Source organism: Poecilia mexicana, unplaced genomic scaffold (assembly GCF_051168715.1).
Source record: "Poecilia mexicana isolate PSO_F unplaced genomic scaffold, ASM5116871v1 scaffold_9, whole genome shotgun sequence".
Taxonomy (NCBI): Eukaryota; Metazoa; Chordata; class Actinopteri; order Cyprinodontiformes; family Poeciliidae; genus Poecilia; species Poecilia mexicana.
The window spans coordinates 7,091,928-7,112,358 of record NW_028263378.1 but is presented as its reverse complement, the minus strand read 5'-3'; the positions used below and the strand labels follow the sequence as shown (position 1 = coordinate 7,112,358).

General features: G+C 36.1%; 2 protein-coding genes across 2 annotated transcripts; both read left to right on the top strand.

Moving 5' to 3' along the window:
- The first annotated feature begins 318 nt into the window (after positions 1 to 318).
- LOC106922678 (cyclin-G2-like) lies at positions 319 to 6,840 on the top strand. Its single transcript, XM_014995300.2, is given in 8 exon segments — positions 319 to 368; positions 370 to 439; positions 539 to 676; positions 1,506 to 1,756; positions 1,895 to 1,973; positions 2,064 to 2,162; positions 3,196 to 3,398; positions 5,144 to 6,840. Coding segments are annotated over 8 exon segments (993 nt in total). The 3' UTR covers positions 5,247 to 6,840.
- Positions 6,841 to 10,325: 3,485 nt separating this feature from the next.
- Positions 10,326 to 15,134, top strand: LOC106922677 (alpha-N-acetylneuraminate alpha-2,8-sialyltransferase ST8SIA3-like). The gene is made up of 4 exons (XM_014995299.2): positions 10,326 to 10,695; positions 12,705 to 12,827; positions 13,166 to 13,723; positions 14,785 to 15,134. Exons 1-4 carry the CDS (start codon positions 10,538 to 10,540, stop codon positions 15,065 to 15,067), a joined length of 1,122 nt encoding a protein of 373 aa, XP_014850785.1. The 5' UTR covers positions 10,326 to 10,537; the 3' UTR covers positions 15,068 to 15,134.
- The last annotated feature ends 5,297 nt before the right edge of the window (positions 15,135 to 20,431 follow it).

Here is a 20,431-nt window from a genome sequence, read left to right as displayed (position 1 = left end):
GTGTTTCCCTTTGTAGGATTTTCTCTGACCCACTTTCTCATAGACATTGAACTACATTAACTTTCATGCAACTATTTTATTATTTCTCCATTCTTTAATATATCAATGCTGTTGTTTTGTTTATCACAACGTAACAATCAGGACATTTTTTTTTTCTGTTCTAAGAACTTACAGTTCAGACATCTGACACCCAGTAGGTGTGGTTTGGGCGACAACTTTTAAATACGCTGTTCTCTTCGGCCCTTTGAGGAATCCCTGCTCTAGGGGTCTTTTTGGACTTTAATGTTAATTGGATTTTTAAATATGCTCTTGTGCAGGATGAGAGACCTTCAGGGCATTGACAGTCTGCTCTTGAATGAGCTGAAGTCATGCTGTGCAAGAGTACAACTTTCTCCCCAGGGAAGCAGGCCTCGCCCTGATAGAGTCTACATCCCCGGAGGTGACCTACTTTTTCGGACTTTCACACTTAATTAGTGAAGACATGATAAATGCTGTTACCACAGATTTCCTCCAAATGGATAACAATCCTTCTTATTAGATTCACAGCGGAGTGTCTGCAAAATGCAGAGACAGCAAAGTGGAAGAGCTGCGGAGCCTGACCAGTTTCTTTGGCTACAGGACTCAAACCTTTGTGCAAGCTGTCAATTTGCTTGATAGATTTCTCACCATCATGAAGGTAAGAATTTCAAGTTTAACACTTATGTTTTTAAATTCAAAATCTTAATATCTACTTTCCACTTATGTTTTAGTGCAAGTTGGAAATCTTCAGATTTTTCATACATTTATCTTTTTTAAAGTACATTTCCAAAGAACTTCATGATGCAAATCTTGCATTCATTCTATGAGCCGGTACGAACTCTCTGTTCCTCTGACATGAGTCAGTTGTTCCAAAGACCTTTGGACATGTAGTGCTCTACCGACATGTTAAAGCAAAGATCATATGAAGTTGTTGACATCAGGGCTGCACAATGTTAGGAAAACATGATATTGTGCACTGATCAAGCATTTAATGGCCAAAATACCATTTTTTCTCTAAGCGGCATCATGGTGTATTATTTATTTTACACAATATTTAGAATTCCTAACTGGACTTTCTGAACCATTTGAAAGAAAGTTTGTTGCAGTTTATATTTTGCATGTTTGATGAAGGTAGTCAATCTATTGTTTCTGTCAGTTTCAGTTTCTTATTTATTTTAAATTGGCCTTTATACTCCTATAACTGAACAAACTAAATTTGTGTTGTTTTTACATTTCTGGCCAAGCTATTGGTGTATTTAAGTGTTGTATGCTAGTGTAGAGTTATCAAATAAATTTATACTTCAGTATATTTATGTCTGTGTTTAAAAAAAGAAATATTTAAAGTCAATTCAGAACTGTTTTTCTGTGTCGTATTAGTACTGAAAGAGAAAAAAGTTGATCATCTCTAACCCCTTTGAGTTAATCATGAATAAATGAAGCACAGACCATTGGATGCTGATCCGGATGCATCTCTGCCGTTGTGACAGGTGCAGCCCAAACATGTGCCCTGCATTGGGGTGTGTTGTCTGCACATCGCTGCCAAAATGGTCGAGGAGGAGAGCAACGTCTCACCCACCCATGAACTCATCCGCATCAGCCAAAGCAGGTTCACCGTGTCCGACCTCAACCGCATGGAGAAAATCATCTCAGAGAAACTCAGCATGGATCCCGACGTGGTGACGGCCCTGACCTTCCTGCACCTCTACCACTCCGCTGTCGGCTCCCTGTTTGCTGAAAGGTAAACGCTCTTCTCTTCCTGCTTGTTGTTGGGGTTTTTTCTGTGATGGCTCCAGTTTCCATGGAGCCGGTTAAACAGATTCTTCTTCATGAGGTCTGTAACCAGCGGATCACAGTGGGGTTCCCTTTATATTTTAAGGGAGGAGATCCCAAGCATTGGGAAGCTGGAAGCGCAGCTAAAAGCCTGCTTATGCCGTCTTGTTTTCTCTAAAGCAAAAGTAAGGATTACTCTCAGGTGGCAATTTGTCAGAATAGCAGTTTTTGCTTTGAATCTCTGAAATGTTTTTTTTTTTTGTTTTTTTTTACAGCCATCAGTCCTGGCGCTGTCCCTCATCGCTCAGGAGTTTGAAGTCCTGCAGTCAGCCACATTGCAGAAGATCATCCAGCAATTCCAAAAGCATCTAAAGGTATTTAGTCTCTTCACACTGAAAGTGTTTGTGTTTCACTTTTTGAGTCGAGAATTTAAAGGTGCAGCATGTACTGTTTACAAGGTTTAACCCAGAAAACTTGCTAACCCTGGTGGTTGGGCACCAGGGCAGTCATTCATCCACTGGCCCGTCGTGTTTTTGAGTTAAAAGATGTTTAAGGTTGACAGGAAATTTGAAAATAGCACTTGATAACTATGTGTTATTGAAAGAATGGAAGATTAATATCTGAACACCCACTATAAAGCCTTAAAAAAATGCAAACATTTTAAGAAGACTTTTTGCCAGTGTTTAGTCTGGTGGGGGCACAAGTAAAGCCTGGTGGCCCGCCAGGCTTATAAAACACTGGTGGAAACCCTGTGTTTATAACAAATATGTTTTTTATGTCTTTGTTAAAACTGTCACCATTTCGTTACAGTTTGTTATGAAAAGATTGATCTCATCCACCTTTGCTCTGAACTACTATTGCTGTTTGAGGGAATGCAACACTCCTGAGAAGTGTGTTAGCGCTCCCAATCAACCTCATGTAGTTGCTGCTCAACGTGTTAAAGTCAGAAAAACAACTTACCCTTACAGGAAAACCATTTATCCTCCGTCATCGGTAGCTATGCTAACTAGTCTAGCATGAGCGGCACCACACAGATGTGTGATTGACAGTGCTACTACACGCCTCCTGGCTCTGATTGGTTGTTTCTAGGTAGAGTTTAATTCTTCACAGATTATCTGTCTTATATGGTACATACATATGGTGACAATTTCAACAAATATGTAAAAAAATATTTTTTATAAAAGTTACATGCTAGACCTGTGCTGCTAAAACATGTGAAAGTCATACCACTTTCTGCAACCGTAAGAATAATAAATAAGCACTTTGAATTGCTTTGTTGCTGAAAATGTGCTATATGAATAAAATTACCTTAAAATAGAGAATAGTTTGATTTCTTGATGACAGCATGATTTTTTTTTTTTTTTAATCAGCAGCCTCTCAGTTGCTTCCTGTTTATCATTTCTGCAGATCGGTGACAGCGAGCTGCTCCACTGGAAGGAACTCGTGACCAAATGCATGATGGAATATCGCTCGAGTGAATGCAACAAACCAGACAACAAGAAGCTTGTGTGGATCGTTTCACGCAGAACGGCACAGAGTCTGCAGACCTGTCACTTCAGCGTTCCCGGTCTGCCGACTATTCCTGAGATGAGCTGGGATGAGAGCGAGAGGTTGGTACTTTATTCTAATCCTCTTTTAATATAAGTCAATTAAATACATATTATTGACAAACTGACAAAATATTTCATTAGATATGATGGTTTTATGATATTTCAGTCTGAAGTTCAAAGTTTAGACTTGACTGTATGAGATTCTCACAGTTTGATAACACTGAGTAAATTTACCACATCATCCAGTAATAACATAAACATGGAAATCATAAAAGGTGTTACAATGTGTATTATAATCACTTTTCTTAAAGGGAACCTTTTATACAAAATTCATGTTGCACATGTTTATACTTTCATTTGGGTTTCTACTGCTTCTAAAAACACCCCAAGCATTAAGAAAAAAATAACCAGTCGATTTTTGGCTATAACTTAATGTTTTTTGGTGTCTGGAAAACTTCCTGTTTGTCAAGTCACATTCAATGGACACTGCACTGTTACCTAGCAACCCAAGCGGAGCTCCGCCCATCACCTAACAACAGAAGAAACAATGTAGCTCAATACAGGCAGAACTGAGCAGAATAAAATCTCATTACCTAAGAATGATTTTGCACAGAAATTGAAATAAAAATGTTTTGTGTAGCTCATTTACCTATTCTAACCTGTTTAAGGACACATAATAGGTCACATTTAAACAGAGAACCAACAATTATTCCTACTGCTGTTAAAATATTAATACAGTTAAGATATAGTTATTGACAATTATTAACTTTTTTCAGTTTAGATTCAGAAACTCAATAAAATGGAATTATGACCTAGTGTAATGCAGGGCAGTACAACCTTTTGCCATTTACAAAGTCTAAAAATCTGATATTATATGGTTAATTAGTCAAGCTATCTTCTAAGAAACAGCCTGCAGTCAGCCTTAGTCATGCTGCTCATATCTTTCCAGCTGCACTTTTAAAACAAAGTGATTTTAATCCAGATTAGTGAGTGCCTCTCCTTTAGTTTCCCTACCATGACTGTCACAGCATTTCCCAACCCGAAATATTCCCAAATAGATTTTCTTTCTTGATAGTTGACTGGCAGCAACAGGAAGGGGGCAGAGCGACACTACTGGCTACAAAAAACCTAAAATAATCTTCACAAATATGACATTATCCACAAGTTCAGCCTTCACGGACTAAACAGCTTCTGTGTTGTTATTTCTAGCATTACTGATGTACGTTACATCAGTAATGTACATCTTCCACCCACATATCCACTGCTTAGCGTTGGATAAGAAAGCTCAGGATGTTATTCTGTCTGTGTCTTTGTGTTTGGTTCAAAGAAAATATTACTTACAGAATATATGAACAGGTCTAAATGTGTTTTCTGCACTGTAGTCCTTGTACATACACAGAGTTAAAAGGAAAAGCAGAATCTGATGTAGAACTGGGGATTACTACGCAGTCCAGAAAGCTGGAAAAGTGAAGCATTTATCTAAATGGATCGTTATGGGAAAGAGAAATTTGACAAAAACAATTGAGTTTACAGAATTTTTTGTTATTCTATTATTTAAAACAAGAACATCCTATGAGACTTATCTACTGATCTAATCTATTTATCCCAGTGTATATTGTCATTTATTTATTATCCAGCCAGTGAAAATGGCTCTTTGTACTGTAAATATTGCAGATCTTTGGTTTAGACTAAGTTCTTTGTTTTGTTTTGTTTTAGTTTCTGTCTCTAACACTTAAATGTTTTCAGAAAGAAATCAGAAATATTGGAATTGGTTGTAAGTGTTAATATTTTTTTGTGTCTCACAGCGAGGATTCCTGTGAGGACCTGAGCAGCATGGAGAGCAGTCCCTGCGGCTCTTTAGGAAGCGATGGCGAAGGCGCCTTCTTCCCCTCCTTGTTCCACCACTGACCAAACAGCTGACCAATGTGAAGCAGAAATCTCCAGTGTCTATCAGTTTTATATGATTCCAGAGCAGAAGTGTGTGTTAATGTGCATGTTTTGGATCTTAAAGGTGAATCTGTGTTCCTGGTGTCACTGCTGCTACTATAATATTACAACAAAACAAAATAGATTATTTTGTTTTATTTTTGGTTTTGCAACAACAGACCCAAAGTCAAGACAACTATGTGTGCTGCAGGCAAATAAACACAAACTACATCAGAAAATCCAGGTATTTAAATGGCAATAAAATTATTCTATCAAAGAAATTACTTCAGTTTGTAAGTGTAGAGCACAGGTGTCAAACTCAAGGCCTGCGGGCCAAATACGGCCCACCATAGCTGTTTATGAGGCCCTCTAAACTCTAGACGGCCTCAGAAATAATTGTGAACTTTAACAGTTGTGTGCTTAAGTAATATTTATATTTTGTCAAATCAAATCATTTTTCAATCATATATAACAAAATTGTGTGAAAAGATGCTAAAAATTGTTATATTTAAGAAATTTTAACATTTTTTAACAGGCAGGTTAATCAATTCATTCTGCCGTAACCCACTCTTTGAGGACTTTCATGATCCAAGCCAAAATGAAAATGAGTTTGACGCCCTGGCGTAGCAGCTGGAGTAGCTCACACCCGGCCAAGCCTCTCCTTCTTCTGCAATTAAAATACAATTATCTGGTTTATTTTATTTTTTTCAACAGAAAGCAGGTAATGTGGCCTTCTGCATACAAGTAGAAGCAAACATGTTCAGGAGACCACTGACTTATAAGATATATTTTATTTTCTAGTTCTTGGGTGGCCATCCTTTTCTGGTGCAGCCCTGGGCAACCGCCCATATCAAAACCCACCACTGTTAGCATGCATGTTAGCCCTACTTTTCAGCTTGAACACATAAAAATAGGGATAGAGTTACAGAGCACCTGGAGATTCAATCCATTTGTGTGTGTGTTTGCAAAATGTCAGATTGTTCATGATAAAGTGCCTGTGTTACATCAGCTTGTTGTCTGCTTCTGTGATAAATATGTGACATATCTTAAAAATAGTCTAGAAAATTGTAATACACTTGGCAGCTTGATAATAACAGAACTTTAAAGTCTTCTTCCGAGTTGTTTCTCTTGGTGTTTTTGCCCAGCTGTGACAAATTTAAGGAGAAATAGCGAAGCACAAAGGACCCGAGGATGCCTGTTACGTTGCACATTCAGTGTTGAATACCAGCCAACATCCTCACTAGCTGTTTTTTATACTCTGTACCATTTAATGACATGCAGTGTTCTGTATAAACACACATATGTTTGCTTACATTATTCTCATGCGTCATTGTAATGTTGATATGACTAACCTGTAAATGCATGATGCTTTCAATTGTGAATATGCTTGTTGTTCATGCTAACCAAGATAAGCTCACATCTAAGACAAAATGTTTTAAAAAAATTGTAAATAACATGTGAAAGAGATTATAAAATTTGTTTTGTGATGTCACATACCAGCTATTGTATTTATATTGTATGTGGAATAAAGAGGATACAAATAACCCTTATAAATAAAAACATATATTTTTAACTACTTGTGTGGCATCAGTTGCTTTTATTTACAGAACTATAGAAAGGTGGATTAGATTATGTGACAGATTAGATGTTGGACATAATACCCATTTATCTTTTTAAAATCAAGACTGTTCTGTCTTAAAGCTGCAGCTTGTAACTTCAATGAAAAATATGTTATATATTTGTTAAAACTGTCATCATGTCATGAAACTAGAGCAGAGTACCCAAAAATTTTACTTAAGTAAGAGTAGCACTTACTTGAACATAGTTTTACTCAAGTAAAAGTAAAAAAAATATTTAGTAAAAGGTCTATTCAAGTACTGAGTAACTGATCAAATTATCAATTATTTAATATCTTCAAATTACATTATCAGAAGTACCAAAATACAAAGTTAAGTGTGAATTTTGGTATTTTAAGAACCAAAATGACAAAAGTAACAAAATATAACAAAATCAAGAAAAAGAAAATGTTTAGAAATCAGCTTCTTTCAATATAAAACTTATGAAACTTTAACCAAAACTACTCAAGTACTGAGTAAATTATCAAATGATCAATTATTTAATATCTTAAAAATAACTTTACAAAATATAAAGTTAAGTGGAAATTTTGGTATGTTAAGGGACAAAATGACAATAATTCACAGAAATAAAATCAAGTAAAAGAAAATGTTTAAAAATCAGTTTCTTTTAATATAAAACTTTAACAAAAGCTGCAGGTGTGTCTCTGTGTCTGGTGAATTTTTGGTTAAAACAAGTTTGTTTCTCATTCAGTGGGTAGAAAACTCCGGCTTCCTCCCACAGTCCAAAAACATGACTGTCAGGTTAATTGGCCTCTTCAAATTGTCCCTAGGTGTGAGTGTGTGGATGGTTGTTTGTCTCGTGTGTCTCTGTGTTGCCCTGTGACAGACTGGCGACCTGTCCAGGGTGACCCCGCCTCTTGCCCAGAACAGCTGGAGCTAGGCACCAGCACCCCTCCCGACCCCACTAAGGGACAAGGGTGTAAAGAATGGATGGATGGATGGATGGATGGATGGATGGATGGATGGATCATGGATGGATGGGTAGAAAACCCCGAGATTTTACTCAAGTAAGAGTAGAGATACTTTATAATTTTTCTTTTACTTAAGTAAAAGAAAAAAGTGCAGCGCATAGTAGAAATTCTCCTAAAAGTAATTTTTTTTCCCAAAAGAGTTATTTAAGCAAATGTAATTGAGTAAATGTAACTAGTTACAACCCAACTGTGAATGAAACAGATTATCTGTGAATGAAACAGATTATCTGTGAAAAGATCTATTTCCTCTCAGATATTATTGGCATCTGAAGAAAAGGCTCCCGACCAAAAACAACCAATCAGAGAGGGAGGAGGAAGGTCTTAGCGCTCTCAGTCATCCTGATGTACTTGTTAATAAATGTACTAATAGATGAGAAACAACTTAAAGGTAAACCGTTCATCCGCCGTCACCGGTGGCCATGCTAACTAGCCTAAGCCCTCACAACAGCTGCTAAGTAGCAGAGAACAAATGGAGGAAGAAATCTGATTGGTTGCTTTTAATTAGCGCTGGTAGAAGGCGGAGGAGCTCAATTGTTTTCACAGATTATCTGTCTCACAGTTTCAACAAATTGAAAAAGAAAAAAAATTATGAATGTCACATACTGCAGCTTCATTATGGTAATTATCCATCAGGGTGCATGTAGTTGCAGCAGTTCGCCACCAGCGGGCGGACCGAAAAGGCACTGACTCAGCAAGCCAACGGAAATTCAGCGCTGTAACGGTTGTTGTTATGGAGATGCTCGTTGTTGCTCATGCTGCGCATTTGCACCTGTCGGCCACCGTACTCATGTCTGTCTGTCAACAGGTAAATATAAATTATCAACTCATTAATAGCAATATATAGGATGTATGAATGTGTTTGAAGTCCATGCTAATGTGGGGAAAGTTGTCCGTTTATCCCTGAGTGCCTAATGGTGAAATGTAATTTATTTGTTAGTTTGAGTAAGTTTGTAGCTTAACCGTTACCGGTGATGTTGGGATTTTGGGAATCTTTTTTCATTATTATTTTCTAGGAGAAGTGAGCTAAGTAATGTGGAGTAATTTATTCGTGCGGAAGTTGTTAGTAATTTGTTATTTGAGCAAAACTGTAAATATTTATTCATATGAAGCAAGCCAACGACAATGGCAGTTGATTGACGGAGACGCTCATTGTTGCTCTGTTAACAGTCACTATCAATAAAGAAACCACACTGATTACTTATTTAAAGTGCAACAAATAGCAACCATACAGTGTTCAAGCTAAGTGGCAAATCCAGACATTTCCATGCAGAACAATTTATAAATCAAAATACAGAGGGAACATTTGTTTTCCTGCCCACATATTCATATATGCAACCTCCTAATTCATATATAAACTATAACAAAAATACGTATATGCAATTTGTTATGGACAATTTTCAGGCAGAGCAGGCAAACCAGCTGAAATATTTTATTATTATTGAAAAGAAAGTTAGAAAAAAGAAAAAAGTTTATTAGACAATAATAATAATTGCAGTTTAAAAACATGATAGATTTTGTGCTAATAATTCAAGTGTACCGATCAAAAAAGTATTGTATCCACTAAACTGACTGTAGATTCATTTGACTAAAACAATTCTGATCATTAAACTGTGACTAAAACTATTTGACATTTTAGTCAAAAACTAAAACTAGTTAAAAATTTGCTTTCAAAATTAACACTGTTCTTTACAGGAAGAGGGGGGCTTTTATCATATTCTGCTTGAGGCCCTATCCAACGTTGAACCAGCCCTGGCAAACAAATATATTTAGAATAGAATAGAATAGAATAGAATAGGATAGAATAGAATAGAATTTATTGATCTCCAAGGGGAAATTGCTTATATACTGACAGCTTCTCCATCCAAAGTGATAGGTATATAACTATAAGCAATATAAAATATCTGTGATATTGTAAGTAAATAAAATATGACATTTTAATAAATAGATCAAATAAATAATTTACTTAATAAATAAATAAATAAATAAGTATTTATTTAAAATATGCTATTATTATAAAAAATATAGTTCATTATATATATATTAAACAAGGGTGCGAGTGGAAATAATCTAAAATAAATAACTGAGTTTTTAAAAATCTAATTATTTTGATAATAACAAAATAAAAATAATTTCATGCTTCTAATTTATCTGAAACTGGAAATATTTAGTGTGATTTATGTCAGAACAATCGTGCTTTCTGGTTTTAACTCTGCGTGTTTCCGCTATAAATTAAAAGCCCGCGGCATCTGTGGATATTTTGCTTTGCTTCCAGAATAGTTCCTATTTTAAAAGCTTCCCTTATCTATTTCTGCCCCTCTCAGTCTATTAGTAGACAAGCTCCCCTTTGTGCTGCAGAGAAGCCTGCATCAGTGTGAGCGGGTGGAGGAGGAGGTGCTGCTGGTAGTGGGGAGGCTGCTGGTGCTGTCAGGACTGGGCTGGTCGTGCAGCTGACTGGATGTTAACGCGCATCTCCGCTCAGTCTCATGATTTTATCACCGGCACCCTGAGGAGGACCGAGAGCGCACCGAGCCGCGGCGTCTCCATCATGCATCATCCGTCTTCTACGCGACTGTACCCGTCGATGCGCCCCGGTTCGCCAGCTCCAGCCCCGACCACGGCAACATAAAGGCTGCGGCTTTCTATCGGGAATGACAAAGCTCCCAAGATGGTTCGCATCGCCAAGGCCCTGGGCTTGTTTATCCTGAGCGTCGTGGTGCTCATCCTGTCGCTCATCAGCTACGTGTCTCTGAGGAAAGACAGCCTCTTCGGCACTGGCAGATATTACTCCGGAGGCCCGCGGATTATGTTTCATGCAGGCTTTAGGTGAGTACGGATTTTCGGCTGCAGATTGAGGGCAGTTAATGAAATGCAGACCAGGGCTGGTGTGAATGTAAACAGAGGAGTGTGGCCTGTTTGAGGGTCCCCATCTCCATTTCTCATACTGGACTTCATTCAGCTGAACGGTGAGCTCTCCAGAGTACTGATGTCTGTGCCTGTCCCTTCTTAAAAACAGTCCCAAATTAGGAAATCAGCTGTATATTCACTGTAAAAACATTCAGGTTATCATAACCAGTTTCTATGTTTCTTTGAATATTAGAGGGATAACTAATCCACACTTCAGCTCCAATCTCACCCAAAGATGTCGGATCTTATTTCATTGATATTTTCAAGCAGTTCTTAAAAACAAGCTATGTGATTCTATCTATCAGTGTCATTGCTTTTAAACTGTTTTGTAATTTGCTTTAAACTTGTGTGTTTTATTTTTTTACTTTTGTGTAACCAGGTTGTTGGGTGATTCAAATTTCTGCCCAGATCCCTCTTGAAAATGAGATCTGGATCTCAGTGAGGTTTTACCCAGTTAAATAAAGGAAAGATAGAACATTTTAATTTACTGATAATTTGACACCAATTTATGCCCCAATTTAGACATTTCCATTCATGGTGAGCAGTTTTACAAAATTTCTGCTCATTTTGTGTCCCAGGAACAAAACTATTCCTAATAGTTTAAGGAAGTTTTTAGAAAGAGATCATTAGAGATTAGGGAAGCACTTTGGATTCAAATTTGCAAAACGAAAGTCTGGAAGATTTGAATGATCAATTGTTTTATCTTAATCATTTTTCTGAGAAATAAGATTTAGGTCCCTTTAATTGAGATATCTTATGCTTTTTTGGTATCTGTCAGTGTTTTTCTTTGGGTGAAATGAACTATTCTTGATATGATTCTTAGTATCTTTTTTTAAATTCCTTAATTTATTGATTCTTTCTGTTGCTGATAGTTGTTTTACTTTGACTACACAGAAAGCTTTCCGTTTTAGTTAATTACCTGCTCCATTCAGGATTAGTCATTTTTCTCACTGGCCTGTGTATTGGCAACGCTGTAGATTTTGCTCGAGGCTAAATACGCCTACCCACTCTGTCCTACAATAAAACCACAAGACTGATCCACACTGAGCTCTGATTCCCTGATGCTATGTTGGTGTGTGAAGCATTTGGACACGGGCTGATATTTTATCCATTTTCACTAACCTTTGTGCTATTCATATTGACTCAGTCAAGAATCAGTTGATATCTCTCTGTTTTACTTGAAATGGCATAAATAACATAAAAACAGTCTAACCTCAACTTAATTTCTTAAGTCAGATTGGGAGGTGGTTCAGAGTAATGTTGCAGCTCAAAGATCTGACTCCTTCAACCCGTCCAGAAACTCAGTAGATCTGTCTAACCTCACAGTGTTTGGTTCAGGATGATCTGCGGTTCATTCTTTAAGTTACTGAGATAATATGTGACAAACCAACACAAAGTAGAACAGGAGTGTAGAGTGGAAGATCACTTTCTTCTGAAAAGTGTGGCATGCACTGTTTACTTTTTTGTCTTCCATCTGTGTTGCTACATGTCTCTGAATGCAGAGAAATGGCGATAGATAGATAGATAGATAGATAGATAGATAGACAGACAGACAGACAGACAGACAGACAGACAGACAGACAGACAGACAGACAGACAGACAGACAGACAGACAGACAGACAGACAGACAAACAGATATTCTTTAATGTCATTACACAAAGGCACACCAATGAATTTGGCAAAGAAATATCATTGCTTTAATATCTGAGTCCATAGAAAATACTTAGCACTTAGAATTAGTTCATAGCTAAGATCAATTTGAAGAGACAAGTTTATATTTTTGGACTTTGGGGGGAAACCAGAGTACCCAGAGAGAACATGTAAACTCCATGCAGAAAGAACCCAGGCTGCTGGCTCCAGTGTTATCAATAGAACAGAAATAAGAAGCTTTAAAAGCAAACTCTGTATTTCTTTTTGTTGTTTTCAGGTCTCAGTTTGCCATGAATTTCCTGGACCCTTCCTTCATCCCACTGACAAATGCCTTGAATGAGGAGCTCCAAGGAAAACCATTCAAATGGAAGTTCAACAGGACAGCATTTTACAAGCAAAGGCAAGAGCTTAGCCACCACTTTTTAGATATATATCTTCGGTTGATATTTTTACAAATATCAAGGGGCGCAAACAATTTAACTACAACAATACCACAGAAGAAGAAATAAAGAAAATGGGCTCCCGATCTTAAAGCCACGCAGTTATAGCAATGAAGCAGTTTTCTAAGGTGTTTACAGTCAGGTAAAGGTACAATCTAAATAACAAAAAGAAGACATTTTGTGTAATTATGACAAAATAGGAATACAATCCGGTTACATGCAGGGAAAATTCTAAAAGAAGCAGAAATGAAATCTGTACCTCTGAATGTTTGGTGCTGAAGTATTTGCTGTTTTTCAGGAAAGAAATCTTCAACTACATCGACATTCCCCACAACTTCTCCCTCACGAAGGACAGTGTGCGCGTGGGCCAGCTAATGCACTTTGACTACTCCAGCCACAAGTACGTCTTCTCCATCAGCAACAACTTCAAGTCTTTACTCCCTGAGGCCTCCCCCATCCTCAACAAGCACTATAGTACGTGTGCGGTGGTGGGAAACAGCGGCATCCTGACTGGGAGCCACTGTGGCCCCGAGATCGACCAAGCCGACTTCGTCTTCCGCTGCAACTTTGCTCCCACCGAGGTCTATTTCAAAGACGTAGGCAAGAAGACCAACCTGACCACGTTTAACCCCAGCATCCTGGAGAGGTACTACAACAACCTGCTGACTATTCAGGACAGGAACAACTTCTTCCTGAACCTGAAGAAGCTGGAGGGAGCCATCCTCTGGATCCCCGCCTTCTTCCTTCACACCTCTGCCACAGTAACCCGAACCCTGGTGGACTTCTTTGTGGAGCACAAGGGTCAGCTGAAGGTCGAACTGGCCTGGCCAGGAAACATCATGCATGATGTCAACAAGTAAGATGGATACAAAACCAAATAAAGGAATAACACTCGTTAATATTAACATCTGATTTCCTCTTATTTCCATGTATTTTCAAACACATGCTGTTAAGGAGGCGGTGTTATGTGTTTTCCAGGAACACAGTATCATTTTATAGCACAATCAAGTAACTATGTTACCCTCAGTAAAATGCTGTTTACATCAAACACGACTTAAAAGAAATTTGACTTTGCAATTTAACACCTTAAGTTGGGCCTCTGATTTTCTTATTCATAGTTTTAGTTTGTTTTGCACATTTCAGCAACAAGGCAGTTCAAAATGCTTTACATAATAAAAAAGTAAAAATACAAAGTCATAGAAACACAGTCAGTAACTGAAACATTACTGAGGATTGTTGATAAATCTTTCAATAATTATGTTTCAAAAGCTGCTCTGAACAGGTGGGTTTTTGTACTGTTGCGTATTGTAGTGCTAAGCAGTTCAGTGATTTATAATCTAACAGCAGTATTTTAAAGTCTATTCTCTCAGTGTAGGGACTGTAGAGCTGGTGTGATGTGCTCCATCTTCCTGGTTTTAGTCAGAATTCCAGCTGCAGCTTTCTGGATCAGCTTCAGCTGGAGGATTTTTTAGGTAGACCTGTGAAGACGCTGTTGCAGTAATCAATGCGACTGAAGATAAACGCATGGATGAGTTTCTCTAGATCTTGCTAAGACATTAGTTCTCTAATCCTAGAGATGTTCTTCAGGTGATAAAGGCTGACTTTGTGACTGTCTCTATGTGGCTCTGAAGGTTCAGGTCTGAGTCGACCCAGACCTTATTATTGAACAAATAAGCACATCTGAACTAGTTTAGAAGTATAAAAATACTTAACTTCCAGCATCCTTGATGAACCCAAAAAGTCCAAACGGTAGATGAAGCATTTTTTACCTTGACCACACCTTACTATTTTTGGATGTGTCAGGACTCTAATCTGTGCATGAATGACACGCTGTGAAAGAGAGAGAGAAAGAGAATTACTTAAATTGTTTGTAGTGTTTGGATTGATTCCTTACTTAACTTCTCATTTCTCCCACAGATACTGGAAAACTAAGAACCTCTCTCCCAAGCGTCTGAGCACGGGGATCCTCATGTACACACTGGCGTCCGCCATGTGCGATGAAATCCACCTCTACGGCTTCTGGCCGTTCGGGTGGGACCCCAACACAGGCAAGGAGTTGCCGTACCATTACTACGACAAGAAAGGGACCAAGTTCACCACGAAGTGGCAGGAGACGCATCAGCTGCCCAGCGAATTCAAGCTGCTGTACAAGCTGCACAGGGAAGGCGTGATCAAACTCAGCCTAACACACTGCACATAGGCATATGAGTGAGTGCCAGATCGTCTCACACATCACTCCGGAAACCACGATCCACAGATAGAAACCCATTTCCAGCATTTGTTGTGTGACACTTAAGCATGATAGATGGCAATTGATTTTTAATCTGTAGACAGACTCATAGTTTATTTTATATTGATAATGACCATCTTTCCGGATGTTTAGATCACACAAATGTTCAATATGTTGTCGTGCTAAGTAGAACTGTCATGCTTCTATGATTGTCTTTTGCATGACTCCTTACTATAGCGTGACCATTTGGCAAGAATAAACATCCCTTCCAGCTGTAAAGTCAAATCTTCCAGTTCTGATTAATGCGAACGATTCACCTTTAAAACAGTGTGCTGATTATTTACACTGAAATCACTGCCTAATCTCAGGGATTGAGTTAGATCAGTGTTTTTTCTAATCAGATTTTATGCCTCAAGAGTGGTACAGTTCTTCTTTTCTGGATTTTATCCCCATGATTTATCAGACAATCTGCACTGCTCTCTAAGATGGTATTGTTTACAAGATTGTTACTATAAATATCTTCATGTTTGTCTTTTTAATTTCTATAGGTAGTGCCACTATCAACTTTAAATTATGTTGCAATGCTTCACTTACTTTTTCTTACAACTAACATTCCAACAATAAGCCATAAATTCATAAACAGACAATATCTATTACCATTTATTGCAGATATAGGTGTCAGCCTACGTTTTATACTTGGACTAAAGATATTTCAGCAAAACGGGAAGCATTTAAAGTCACAGAGCATTCACGTTCCAAAATTAAATATGCTGTTTAATAAACTTACATGAGACATGAGTTCAGTTGTACAGTTACAGAAAAAAACGTTATCAGTAGAAAATAAGTGAACGCTAAATTCATTATTGTTTTCATTCAGTATTTCACAGAATATGTTACTCAAATTTATTTACTATAACAAAATATAACAAATACAGTCTTCATACTAGTTTTAGTCACTTAACAGTCATGTTTTACTTTTATAATTAGCCTGGATTTAAAAAATATATATTGATTGATAATTATTGAACTCAAATAAGTTATAAAATGGTTTCTTCAAATGTTTGGAAATTAAGAACTTTTAATCTGAAAGAGCTGTTTTTTTTATTTTCAGCTAACATCTGAGCTAAATTTTTAGTTAAATGCTTTAATTATATTTTAAATCTTAACTGCATTTAACATTTTTAACCAATGTTTGAGAATCAAAACTGCTGAATGTGACAAAATGTTGGTCATCCGTTCGTTAATCACTGAAAAACTCACAATGTTCACTGAAATAACTGAAATACTGTGTTTGTTTGACAAAAGTAATAATGAATAAAACAAATTTGAACATTAACCAGTAAAAATCAGACATTGCTTTTGAAATGTGATTTAACAAAATCAGCTGAAAAAAAATAAATAAATAAACTAATGTAAAACGAGCAAAAAATTAAGTTATAAGAACCATCATTTCAGTCCAGGCTTGTTTCATTAGTTTTTTCTATTAATTTATTTTTAAGACTCTGTTAAACCACAATTCAAATTCAAATGTAGGATTCCCATTGGCTAATTTTCAGTAAATTTTATTTATTATCAGTTCTGCCCATTTCACCTTATTTCAGTGACTATTGTGGGTTTTTCGGTCATTAACAGATGGGAAAACAACAGTTTTCTCCACGTATGTAAAAGGCGCGAGCAATGAGAGCGAATATGTATGTTTTGGACAAAATTGTGTGAAGTAAACAATCTAGAGGTTTAACATGAATTAAATTTAAATATAATAGAGAAGATACAAAACTTTTTTTAACTACAAAAATGCTGTTTCACTACAGAAGCCTATCTGGGACATTTCCAACCTGAAATGAATGAATTTTATGTGACTTGCTGCATTTTGACTAAAAGCATGAGGATTCAGTTTACTAACATTGCATGGAAAGCTAACAGATATTTAGGCTAGTTTTATAAAAACCTTTTTGCAGATTGTTTGAGGGTAAATTTAGAATTTTGAAGTCATTTGTATTCCTAATTGTATAATCCATAATCAAAATATTTCTATGAGATTAGCTAGAGCAAACCTAATGCTACAAACGGTGTGGACCAAAATCGCAACATAAAATACAAGAGATTTTTTTTATTTTAAAATGTTATCTGAAATAATCCACCAAATTCAACATGAAACAGGGAAAGAACCCAAACAGTAAACGTTTACCATGTGATTTTAGGCTTTAACTTGATGTTAAATACACAGAGCAACTCATTCAGATTTAAATTGTTCATAGTGTTTCATCGCCACCCTGTCACAGAAATCTTATTAATTTATCTAAGTTTCATATTGACATAAACAGTTATATGAACTGTCGTTACTGTCTGTGCTTAGAGCCAAAAACACTGCTGTGGATAAATATTTGACTCCTTATGGGTTTTTGTTTTGTTTTTCGTTTTGGGCACACTTAAATGTTTCAGATCATAAGACATTTTTTTAATTGAAGGTAATGGTTGAGACAAAATTAAGCTTTTATGTAATGAATAAAAACAGGATATATACAAACCTGTCTCAATGTGAAAATGTGATTTCACACTCTGATATAGTTATATATAGTTATAGATTTAGGAAGCAAATATTTTCTCGATGTTTCATTTTTCACATTTTTGAGGGTCTGTCCAGCTTTTTGTTTTAAAAATGAATTTAGCAACAACTTTACATAAAAAGCTGTTTCTTATCGGTTTGTCTGATATTAATTTTTTTTTCTGGAACATGTTTGTGTGTTCAAAATAGTAAAAACAAACTCAATTTGTCAGTAAATACTTCTTCATACCTCTCACTGTACATGAAAAAACACATTTGCATTTTGTCATATTGACTCTTGATGTCATAGATGGATAGGAATAATTTCTGTGGTTCATTTATAAAGGGACTGACACTAATTTTTGATTTGTATGCTGCATAAAATCAAGCACTAGGTAAGATTTTAAGGTTTTGTTTTTTTTAACTTTAAGATTGATGTTAAATATTTTTATTTCTTCTGCTAAATAATGATGTGGTATGGCTCCATGAATGTCCTTCATTTGGACGGATATCTTTGAAATATCTCCTGGTTCTGAGATGAATTTTGGACGGTACAAATTCATGTCAAAAGCCGGTACGTAGAATGTGTGTAAATTTAGCCATTATAATAAAATCTGTAAGGGTTGTTATGCCAGTTAATGTAAAAGCCAGAATAACAGTATATTGCTTTTTGTGCATTAAATGAACTGACACTGACATGTATCGCATAATGTATTTTTATTTTGAAATGCATCACTACACATAGTCTGTCCCAACTCCCCTTTAAGAGTCATGGACTTGTGTTTTCTCTGCACGGCATCTTCGTTTCATGATGCATAAGAAAGCTTGGCTGCTTGTGTACATGCCATAAACAATGTACTGGACTGTGGTATCTGGTTTGTTTGAAGAAAAAAAAAGAACAATTGTTCTTAAACTGTCATAAATGTTTTAATTATACTCCATGATAAATAGCCATTATGTGCCTGCGAAATTCTTTCCATTAACGTTTCAGCGTGTCAATAAAAAACGTTTTTCTCTGATATCATTTCAGAGTTGTGTTACCAGTTTGCCTAAAAGATAAAATATATACAATCTTAAGCTAATCCACTTTTGCCTGAGAATTCAAACTAATTTTCAAAGCATCAACAGTCTTCACACTAAGACTGTCTTAAAATGCTAAGTTATATATATTTCACATTTTATTATTATTTGTATATTTATTATTCTACAATTTTTAAATCAGTTTTTTTTTTCTTAACTGCACAAGTAATACTTGTATACCTATATGTATCTATGGTCACACTAAGAGTTTTTCCAATATTTTTTTCTGACCTTTTGTTGCCAAATTCACCATTGTGTGTTTTTACAACAACAATAAATTTAAATCATGTGAATTTATGACTACTATTTCTAGACAAGCAAATATTTAACGTTCTTTAGCTGAGGTTATTTAGAAAAACTTGACATCACAAAGCAATATAATGAAGATTTCTATGAACGAAACATTAGCTCTCTCCATCAGCTGGAAAACAAATAATTCTCCTTTTATATGGTGTTTCATGTATTTTTTTTTCACCTTGTAAAATTAACAGTCGTGTTTACGATGAGCAATGGTAAATCAGTGATCAGAACTGGACTTACTTCTCTATTTACACCTGACAAGAAGATCTTAAAAGTCTTACTGAATTTAGACAAATAAAGACATATTATAAAGATAGATTTAACTGTGGCCAATTGGTATAATGTAAAATAAAAGTGGATTGAAAGTATTTTACCTCGCTTTTCAAACCAACAGTAAAAACTAACTGCAGATTTAATGGCGGTTGTGGTTAATTGGTCTTGATTTTCAGACTGTTACACAATAAAGCCAGTTCGTGTAAGAAACAGTTTTTCAAGGTTATTAATATGGGACCCTTCTATCTCTCTGTCTAATGTTACCCTGATAATTCCTTACACTTCGATAGCCCTTACCCAAATAAGTGGTTTGAATTGTCTGTTATAAAATCTTTGTTGTAATAAAAATACATGAGAAAAGTTCTGGATAAAGTTACCTCTTTATCAGTGATCACTCTCATATATCTTTATCATTTAGACCATTTATTCTTCTATAAAGAATAAAACAGCCTACTTAAATAAGACGTCAGTTTGTTTTTGCTTGTATTTGAGCTTTGTCATGAAACATTGAGAAAAATAATGTTTATGTCTCAAGTGTGATTTCATTTAATCTTATCTTTGCATACACTGCATAAAATATACATTACTTTTTGCCTCTTCCAGCTGCCAGTATTTCCCCACAAACGGTACAGTACAAAAACAAAGCAAAGTAATGGAATCCACACAAAAATGTATCTAATTTCCAAGTGTTATTACTTAAAGGCAATTCTAAATAAATTAGATTTCAGACTTTATTTATAGAAGCTAAGTGTCTCAACAGTTTTGCAATTTTCCGGAAGTTTGTTCCAGATTAGATGAGCATAAAAACTAAAAGCTGTTTCTCCATGTCTGGGGGAAGAGTAGAGTTGTACTAGAATACCTGAATGATATGGAGGGTTGATACAATGACAACAGGTCTACATATTCAGGTTTGCAGCTACTACTAACTTTATGTAGAATTTTATTTGTACAATTTTCACAGGAATACAGTGTTTAATGTTGTTTTTGATGTGTTTTTTTTTTTAATTCTCCTCTGTGAAGATGTTGTTATGTGCGTTTTTAAGTTAAAGACCCTGTACCTTCTAGTCTGTACCTCCACACTACGAAAAATACAACGGATAGTGTGGAAAGTTCTTAAAGCTACCATATTTTTTGTC

Bases quoted from the DNA above. Each gene is read 5' to 3' on its own strand.
- LOC106922677 (XM_014995299.2), top strand. From the start codon at position 10,538: ATGGTTCGCATCGCCAAGGCCCTGGGCTTGTTTATCCTGAGCGTCGTG. The intron at 10,696-12,704 runs GTGAGTACGGAT...TGTTGTTTTCAG, and splicing joins ATGTTTCATGCAGGCTTTAG to GTCTCAGTTTGCCATGAATT. The intron at 12,828-13,165 runs GCAAGAGCTTAG...GCTGTTTTTCAG, and splicing joins ACAGCATTTTACAAGCAAAG to GAAAGAAATCTTCAACTACA.